The sequence below is a fragment of the Xiphias gladius genome, chromosome 19, assembly GCF_016859285.1.
Source record: "Xiphias gladius isolate SHS-SW01 ecotype Sanya breed wild chromosome 19, ASM1685928v1, whole genome shotgun sequence".
Taxonomy (NCBI): domain Eukaryota; kingdom Metazoa; phylum Chordata; class Actinopteri; order Istiophoriformes; family Xiphiidae; genus Xiphias; species Xiphias gladius.
In genome coordinates, this window is record NC_053418.1 from 13,790,387 (window position 1) to 13,799,158 (window position 8,772).

Here is an 8,772-nt window from a genome sequence, read left to right on the forward strand (position 1 = left end):
TCACATGAAAGTCTGATGTTGACACGGTGAAGCAGCCAAAATCCTGGAAAAGTTGTGCGTGACAGTCTGTGACTATCATTTGACACAAACTACAGTATTGTGGACGCCAGCCTTTAAGTTGAGTTAATTTGTATCTCAATTTTCCCACCGGATAAAACAGATCATTTCTCTAAACTGAGCATTCGCATGCTTCAGTACAAGACTGTCAGTTCATTGCTTTCCCTTGCCTAAGCTTTACCATTCCCGCTACAAATTTTCCATCTACTTTATATTTTTTGAATTATCTTAATTGTTGATGCCCCCCCGGAAAATGACACCAATGTCCAAGCAACATGAGAGATATTCCCTGGTTTCACTTAAAGCTGGTTTAAACTCACCACAGATCCTGTAATAAATGAACAAGTAGCACGTTAATTTACAACTTAAGGTTATTTGTGGACAGTGAAAGTCAGTGATACTTATATAGCCTGCAGCATTTTCAACAAATGTGGGGAGTCTGAAAAGAATTGCAAAAGAGGTGTTTCCAATGAAATACACCATGTGACTGTGGAGTGTGAATGAACATGGTATCCACCGAGTGATCCAGCACAGGGTGATTAGCTGGGTCGTCCACTGTACAAAATGTAGCCACAATTTGACTGTATGTATTTGGTGAAACATAGCAAGTATCCATAGACTGTAGGAAGATGTTGATGTTAGCATCTGTGTTGTCAGCATACGTGTCTGAAGAACCATATAAAGCTTTAAGATTTGGTTTCTGCTCGTTGCCAATTTTGTCAGTTAGTGAAGCAAGATAATACAGATTTTTGCAAAGGACTGACAAGGGTGTGGCTGAATTGGGATGAGCAAACAGGAGCGTGCACACGTCAAAAAACGTACAACTACTTAAGCCTTAATTCCCCCCCCAAAAAAAAAAAATCCTCTGAAAATCAAAATGAGAGATTTTTACGGCCCTGAGGAAGTGTATCCAGGTGCCACCATTTGTTATATGAAGAAAGACTGATTACAGTAGGTTTGAAAGATACTTTTCCAGGCTTGCAGTCACTTCCCATTGCAAGACGATGAAATACATGAAGTGAGTTAAATAATGTTGTACTTGTTTTGCAAAAACCAACCGCCATTTTTTAAAATCAATGAAGGAAAGGTTCACTGTATTTGTAATTTGTACACTGTGATAGATGCCTGTCAAAAGCTAGACTCTGCATAGAAACCAAACCAACCAAATGGACTGCTAATTAAGAAACTTGCTAACCATATTTTGTGATGGCTTGTCCTGAATAGTAGTTCTCTTGACATTTTCATTTTTGGAGAATAGGCTCAGTTCAAACACCCAAATGGCACAGCTAATAAACCACTGCTTACTGTAGCCACTCTGCTTGTTATTTGATCGCAATTACACTTTCTGTGTCTCTAAGCAGTTTCATTGCATGTATAAAAAAAAAAAAAAATCACGGCCAATATTTGTATTTATTATAGTCACATTTATTCAAAGAAGCAAATTTCATTGAAACCAGAATTGCAACAACACAAGCTGTTCCTGCTTCATACTGTACTCTCACCTGCTCTCACACGCTCTCGACTGCTGTGCTAACTGAGGGTTGTTTAATCCACAAAGATGTAGATTACAAAACAGTCGTACGGTATCGTTAACGGCTGTCCTAACACCAGCGTTCTTTGCAAGGTCTTCAGATTTTAACACAAAATCGGGCTAAAGTGAACAGCAACACTCATAGGAGTAAACGAGGGAATGATTCTCCTGCAATCAAACAATGATTATTTGAAAAAATAAATCCGTCTATAAATATATATCTAATATATAGTAAAACTGAAAGCTGTCTGTCGCACAGCTGACAAATCCCCAGTCGCAGCAGCGAGGAACCAAAGAATGTGGGTTTCACAACTTTCAGACATATTGAGGGAAATGAAAGGCATGAATCAAGAATTGGTTCAGTATGAAGTACATGAAAAAGGCGGGGGAAAAATGACTTCTGTGATTGACAGATGTAATGTTCTCCTAACCTCGATCAAGTACTTGTAGTTGCCTATACTTAACCATACCTTAACCATGCAGGTGGCAAGCCGATGTCATTTTTAGAACGGCCGCATGGGTCATTTTGGAGGCAACCTGCCTATTTTGTCATTATGGTATGATGAAATGTTGGAGACACACAACAACCTGCAGCAGAAGAATGGTTTGCACACAAAGAGACACACTGAATTCTTGTTTTATTTATTTATCTATTTGACTCTCACAGTTTTTCTATTGCATTATTGCCCTTTCTGGAGGTCTTTTCAATCCCAAGCAAAGCTACAAGGTTTGACATTACATTTCAGAATGTTCTGGTTTTTTGTTGCATCCATGTGGCTATAATGTTTTTTCTATTTTACTTTGTAAACGGGGCAGTTTTGGGGGCATTTTTGTGAGCTGCATCTGTGTTCCTTCTCGAATCTGTTCTGGTTTGCTTGATATGAGGGTTAGAACACACACCATATGCAGAAATGAATGCACAAGAACATCTGTGTTGTGTCTTAATTATATCTAAAAAGAGTTGCTACATTGTAGTTACTGTACACTAGACGTATTTTAGTGATCTAACTAGACTCCATCAAATCCAGATTTTACAATGTCTCTCTCCTGGTCAGTTCAGTCATGGTTTGACACAAAGAAGGACATTGTCTTGCTTAAATTCAGCACACAGCTCCATCATATTAATGTAACCATGTCGCTGACTGTGTCGCTCAGTGGAATTTTATATTGAATTTTATTCGATTGTTCTGCAGCTGTTATTCTCCCCTGTTGCATATTACCTAAACACACGCAAGAACACGTGAACACATACTCATAAACACACACGCAGTTGTGCCCCCATTTCCCTCCGCTGTGAGCCCAATATTACCGGCATGACACGCCTGACACTAGAGTTACGTCAAAGTCCAGAGCGTTCAATGCAGAGAGCAGTGGGTAGCTGATCAACTAGAGAATCCAGCTGTTTCATTTAGATGAAACCATTTAGCTGTATTGAGGACATCCACATATTATCACAGTTTAAGGTTAGAGGTAACCTCTGAAAGATTTGCTCCAAACCTGCCCTGTTCAATTCACATAGTTTATTCATTCATATAACGATCCAGTGTCATACAGAAACTAATGGGTTATAATTTGGTTTTATCTGGTCACACTGTACGTTCCCTTTTTTATTAATGGTGTTATCAGAACAGTTACCTAACCTGTACCCTAACCCTAATCCATTTTCTCACTCTCCCAGTCTCACTCTCGACTTCAATACAACAACAAATCATATTACATACACCAGGAACAGTGTAACCTCATCCGGCTCTAGTTACAACTGATAGCACATTCAAATGCTGACTCACCCAAATTACTGAAAAAAACATATTTTTTGACTAACGTCTTGTGTATCCGGCCATGCAGCTCGTTTCGGCTATCAATATTTGTGATTTCTGTCACAAACCCCAATACCAGCCCCGTTTAAGTAGAGCGAACTTAAAATAAATCAAGAAGCAGTGTCAATGAGAGTTTGTGAGCCTCATCATAGCAAGCAGCCCAATTAAAAAACAAACTTTCTATGTGAGATAAGATTAAACAATCAATATGTTGGTGAAATGCAAAATGCACAATGCAAGGATTAACATTAGAGATGTGATCAAATTGATGATTCATTGTTTTCTGTATGCACACATGGCTTTGCTACTGCTGTAAAAGAAGTCATAAGAAGTCATATTTGGGAGAACTGGACTGAAATCAAAAATTGATAGACATTTCACATTCAATAGACATATTAAACCAGTATGGAAATGGACTCGCACCTTCTACTGGTACTCGTGTCTCTGTTCAGCTGACTCGGAGTACCTCGGGCTTTAAATTGAAGAGACAGATGGAAAAATAACAGTAAGAGTCACTTGACCTTTGTCTTTTTGCACAATTCTGTTTTTTCCGTCTTTGCTCACATCAGCTTTTAGGAACTGTGTTACCAAACAAGGAAACGTTCTGTTGGATTTGTGGTCCCCATGTTTACCACCCTAACAGAACTTAGCCTACTGTATTTATGGGAGAAGGGGAGCACAATGTTTAGTCCTGCCAAAAAGGGATTTGTGCTAGTTTAATTGTTTCCGGTGATTTGGCCTACCTTACATTGTTGAATCAGAATTTTAAAAATGTATGTATACAAATGGAAGAGGTGAAGGATGTGCTGATAAGCTGATAGAGAGCGGACTATCATTCAAGACCATTTTTTTTCCTTAAGTTAATCTCAAATTAATTAGTTACCTACTTTGTTTCCAGCATGATACTAATTTAAGCAAACTTTTCCTAAACGGTACGAACAAAACAAGGCAACTATTTTGAAAATGTTGCTGTAAAGCTATAATATGGAGAACAAAACAATCTGTTACAAAACCAGTGCACTCTAAGAATGCATGGGAAATGAATTAGTAAGCATGCAGAAGCAGACTCTGCTACAACCGTCTGACGCATGAGCCACAATGCGTATTAAAGTCATTTTTAAAATCACGTATCCCTCGATAAAGGATGAAAGTCCAACTTGGCAGAGAAATGTAAATTTAAACAGATGAGAGTCAGAGAGAACATGTCATGGAATGTGGTGCCTGGCTGTCTTTAGATTAAAAGCACAGTCTACTTCTTCCTCTTAGTGTCAAGTTAACACCAGCTGCTCTTTTATATGTAAAATAAATAATACATATATTCTGCAGACATCAGAGAGGAAGTGTGAAATGTTGGACTTCTCTTATGTCTCTTCTGTCATCATAAGACCCGTAATACTTGATTATTTTTCCAAATTTTTAATCATGTCTTTATTCTTGTTTTTTTAAAGACAAATCCTTTTTTTTTTTCTTTTTTTTTTTTTTTTAGAAACAAAAGATTAAACAAGTTTTCAGGACACACAAAGACATAATCAGCTCTTGCCATGACCCTCTCAGAAATACTCAAATACTACAAATGAGAGACTAATCCTTTAAGCACAAAGATTACACATGTGAATGAACTAAGAAAAGGGGATTTTTTTTTCCTCTGACAACCTTTTCTGATAAGTACTAAGTCAGAGACTCAGGAGATGTTTAACATTACATACTGAAATAAGATTTTGAGTGGCATTATTCATGCTTGGTACGCGAATGAATGAGACTTAGCAGGGGACAGACTCATACCGCGTTGTCCTCTGACAGCCCACGATCGCGTGGTGATTTCTTTGTAAAAACGGAAGCTATGCCGTAGCTCAGGTGTCCTCATAAAGCAACAAGACTTCCGGTCTTTGTTACCAGTGTTGGCACTATCACAAACTGAATGTAAACTGCGGAACTGCATCTACAGAATGAATGCGCAGCACCGCCTGTTAGGCCTGTTACTTGAAAACTGCCATGCCAAGTTTTTCCCGTTCTACACACACCAAATATATTGTTTGATGTTATTGCTTCCAAACAGTCAAGTTCTGAGATGGTGCTATTACTGTCTACCTCTCACTTACTCTATAGTCTACTGTATCAGTTTTTTCTAGAAGAACTGGTTTTTCGACTATTGGCAGGTGCTCTGCTAGATGGGCAGCAAACTCAGATTTCACATTTAATAAAGATGAGAAGAGATAAAGAGCATCGAGCCCATACTAAGTTGGCATAAGGTTTGGCTCTGTGCAGGGGTTTGGGGGGATTAACTGTAGCACTTGCCTTCACTTGCATGTTGTTTAACATAATGTGTGTTTCATGCTGCCGCAGCCAGCAGCATCCCTGAGGGTGGATATATACTGCCAAGCCAGAAATGTTCTCACATGACATATGGTCGAATTTATGTCATATATAAACCCTGGCAAAACAGGCATTAGTAATTGTTTGAGCGACTTTTTTTTTTTTTTTTGGAACTATGTTTTAATAGCTCAAAGGTATTTTATATTTTAAAAAATGTTTTAAATGTAGTACTGGATTGCTACGAGCTAGACAAATTAATATAATTTGGAAAATTGACCTTTGTTTCTTTGCGAAATGCATGAATACCACTGACGTGTTCTATTCAACAAATCATGAGAGCATGCATGTGAAAGCACATTTCATGGTTAAAGAAGTGATAACTAGAGAAAATTGATTTTTTTGGGTTGTGTGACTCAGCAACAGTTTCCATCTCTTGGCTCAGTTCTTTGCAGCCTCATATATCACTTTTTTCACTCTTTTGCTTGCAGCGCAGTAGCCTTTCATTCAGCCTGATGGAGCTGTTGTTGCCGGGGTTATTTGTGCTTCAAGTGCTCTGTTTTGTTAGCGGCTATCCCAGTGGTGCTCCCACCGGCGCCTGTGAGGACATGTTGCCTCGCCACACTGGGGTGCAGCCTCAGCCTTCACCAGCACCCTATGCTCTTCTCGCCGACACCAGGACGTTTCAGCCAGGCGATCCCATTACAGGTAAGATGTCCATGACTGTTTTTCAGAGATGATACAAACATCACATTAAACATTACAAATTGAATAATAAAACACCAAGCAACAAGCAGTCGCTATATACCATAGTGGTATTTAAGGATTAATTCATAAGTAAGGAAATTCATGAAGAGAGTGAAAACATTTTTTTAGACATTACAGATAAAGGGAAACCTAATTTGTGGGATCATTTTTTATGGTTGATACAATTGAAAAATCTTATTTTCTTCCATTTGAACTTTGTTACACCATTGCTTGTTCGAGTAATAGTGCTATTAACAGTTATCTTTAGTTTCTTAATCTTATTCTGGAGGATTCTATGCTTTGATGAACACCGAAGTCACTGGATCTCTAAAACACTGAGATCTTCTACTCAACTCTGTGTTTACTTGGGTTTTTCCGTGTACTGTCTGCAGAAGTCACGGAACTTTCTTGTGAAGCCATTATATTAGTGTTAATGTTGACATGAGAACAATGTTTTTACATGTTGAAACGAGGCCAAGTGACAAAGGTTTTCTGTCCACCTTTGACCTTATCTATGTATGTGTATGCTTCTGTCGTCTGTTCTGAGATCACTTTACTTGTGTCCAGCACAAACAGGCTTGTCTAAGATTGTAAAATAAATTTTGTGTTGTGTCAAATGAGATCAGTATACAATAATGTTTCCCTGCAGTGACTATCACTGGACCAGAATACAGAGGTGTGCTTCTGGAAGCTCGAACACTCGGCAGCACTAACGCTCTGGGGAGCTGGCAACTTCCTCCTCCAGACACCAGGTTTCTTGAGGTGACTCTGAGGCACTTTGCACTTGAGCTATTAACAACTGTTAAAGTGCTAGGAAGGGATATGACGTGAATGTTGAGGACCTGAACAGCTGCAAACGTTCAACTAACAAAACATTGCAGATATTAATTGTCCAACCAGAAAAATACAACCAAGAAAAGAAAACCCAGCAATTCCTCTAATTAATTAAATGACAAAATATGTTGTTTTGTCCATGCCCTAATTGTCTCAGAAAACTCTACACCAATTTTCATGAGAAATTGCCAGCAAGATAAAGCATTACAAGTGGAATTAGTGAGAGTGGCTGATAAGTGTAAATGTTTTGTGTTCACAGTGCACTGGGAATCCACAAGGTGCTATTACTCATTCCAACACCAACCTGAAGGGCAACGCCACTGCATACAGATGGATACCACCCAACTCTACACACCCTGTATACTTCATGTAAAGCAAAATACTTTTCATCTGTTTTTCATTGGTGGTTTTTTATTGAGTGAAATCACAAACAGAAACCTACTTGAAACCAATATTTACCATGGTCCCATGGGAGACACAGGTCTAATTTTCATTTCTGTAATAGCAAGATTTTATGAAAAGGTGAAATTTGCTCAATAGCATTTCCCATAAAATGTTTATGGTAACAATAAAAACATTTCAAAATCTTCCAAAGGTCCAAATTTGGCTTTTTAATTTTCAGATCCCTGTAAACCTTAGTCAGTGTGAGTAGACAGGGCACCATGTTGCAGATAGCGAGTGCTCAATCCACTTTGAAAGAGGAGAGAATATGAATTTCTTTACAGACTGGATGTTCCGTTATTTGTATGAAGCACAGCTATCTAAGCATGAAACATCTCTGCAGTGTAACACTGTCGTTTTTCAGGGCCACGGTAGCTCAGCAGCGCGCTGTCTTCTGGGTTAATGTAAGGTCCGCCTCTCTGACCAGAGGTACGTACAGCAGAGGGACGAATCCAAAATAAATGTAAAGAAATAAACGTTTCAGATTATTTTTACCTTATCTTCTGCTTCTCAGGGAAACCAGGAGGACTCGGTTTGGCAACTGCGGCAAGTGCTGGAGTGGCTGAAGAAAAACATCTGCTTCTCCTCATGATTTGTTTTCTGATGTTACAGGTGCTGGGGTGAACACAGTGTGAAAAGAAAATATTTTGGGCAATGTATTTGACTCTGGCTGTGGCTGCGTATTACTAACCACAGAAACCCTTCTGACTAAATGCTTTCAAATTATACATTTTTCAGACCTATGCCCTCATGTCATCTCCCTCTGAATTTCAATTATATTTTCAGATTTTGCTCTAAACATGGAGCCCTGAAACTTGTGAGCACATATATATTAATGTGGCCCCTGCGCTTCATATCGTAAATATAATTTGCCCTGTCCCTCTTAACAAAAGACTTATATCCATTCACCCACAATAGACATAAATTTTAAATGTACCTGAGTTGAAAATGCGTCACGAGGACTCGTCTATAGCTTTTATGGTGAAAGTGGCTGTCTGCAAAGAGAGGAACTGGGACATTTTACTGAGCTGAACT

At 38.7% G+C, this 8,772-nt stretch overlaps 1 protein-coding gene across 1 annotated transcript; it reads left to right on the top strand.

Annotated features, from left to right (window-relative positions):
• Positions 1 to 6,230: 6,230 nt before the first annotated feature.
• On the top strand, positions 6,231 to 8,361 carry si:dkey-251i10.2 (uncharacterized protein LOC562682 homolog). Its single transcript, XM_040156444.1, has 5 exons — positions 6,231 to 6,423; positions 7,112 to 7,224; positions 7,556 to 7,665; positions 8,102 to 8,166; positions 8,252 to 8,361. The coding sequence occupies exons 1-5, from the start codon at positions 6,231 to 6,233 to the stop codon at positions 8,359 to 8,361; spliced, it is 591 nt and encodes a 196-aa protein (XP_040012378.1).
• The last annotated feature ends 411 nt before the right edge of the window (positions 8,362 to 8,772 follow it).

What these genes read in the sequence shown, in the direction of transcription:
- si:dkey-251i10.2 (XM_040156444.1), top strand. Translation starts at nt 6,231, where the DNA reads ATGGAGCTGTTGTTGCCGGGGTTATTTGTGCTTCAAGTGCTCTGTTTT. An exon ending in CAGACACCAGGTTTCTTGAG is followed by an intron (nt 7,225 to 7,555) that starts GTGACTCTGAGG and finishes TTGTGTTCACAG; the next exon opens with TGCACTGGGAATCCACAAGG. An exon ending in GTCCGCCTCTCTGACCAGAG is followed by an intron (nt 8,167 to 8,251) that starts GTACGTACAGCA and finishes TCTGCTTCTCAG; the next exon opens with GGAAACCAGGAGGACTCGGT.